This window comes from Egretta garzetta, unplaced genomic scaffold (genome assembly GCF_000687185.1).
Source record: "Egretta garzetta isolate BGI_Z169 unplaced genomic scaffold, ASM68718v1 scaffold54, whole genome shotgun sequence".
NCBI lineage: Eukaryota > Metazoa > Chordata > Aves > Pelecaniformes > Ardeidae > Egretta > Egretta garzetta.
The window spans coordinates 213,203-213,789 of record NW_009259313.1 but is presented as its reverse complement, the minus strand read 5'-3'; the positions used below and the strand labels follow the sequence as shown (position 1 = coordinate 213,789).

At 54.0% G+C, this 587-nt stretch overlaps 1 protein-coding gene across 1 annotated transcript in view; it reads left to right on the top strand.

The window, feature by feature from the left end:
* The first annotated feature begins 530 nt into the window (after nt 1-530).
* LOC104124103 (MAD2L1 binding protein) overlaps nt 531-587 on the top strand; it is a 5,345-nt gene continuing 5,288 nt past the window's right edge. Inside the window, exon 1 of the mRNA XM_009636412.2 lies at nt 531-563. Within this exon, the coding sequence (XP_009634707.1) occupies nt 531-563 (33 nt within the window). The remainder of the gene's footprint in view (nt 564-587) is intronic.

Below are 587 nucleotides of genomic sequence, written 5' to 3'. Positions count from 1 at the left end.
GTGGCTGCAGGGAACAATCCTGCCTGTGGAGAAGATCTAAGAGCAGCAAAGCGCTGTTTTCCCTTCTTGCCAAGAGTCACAGCCCTGCCTTGTGGAAGAATTGCTCCCTCCCAGTGCAGACTTTTAGATATTTTACAGAAAGCTCACTAAGCGGGGTCAAGCGATTGACTCCGGGGCAATGTAATGCTCCCCACAGCAGCAGCCCTGTTAGAGCGGTGCCAACTGCCTCAACTAACCAACACACCCACTTACTACCAATGCCATTTCTTCCTGCTGCAAGAGGCAAGTGCCTCACGCTCTGTCAGTACCATCCGCATCTCCTTGTAAGAAAACAGTTGCCAAATTAGCTGGGAAGGGAGTCACTAGAACCTGCTGAGCAACGTCTATGAGTTTGGCAGCTGGAAAGGGACTTACACCCACCAGATCGGCTCTCAGGGAGAGATGCGAACAGGATGCTCGGGACTACGAGTTGAGCAAAGCTTTATTTCCGAAGCTATTTAGCTCCCAGGCGGCAAAGCACCCACAGACGGATGCCGGGCGGCGAGACGCTGCTAACGGACCGGGCTCGGTGGAGCAGGCAGGGAGCT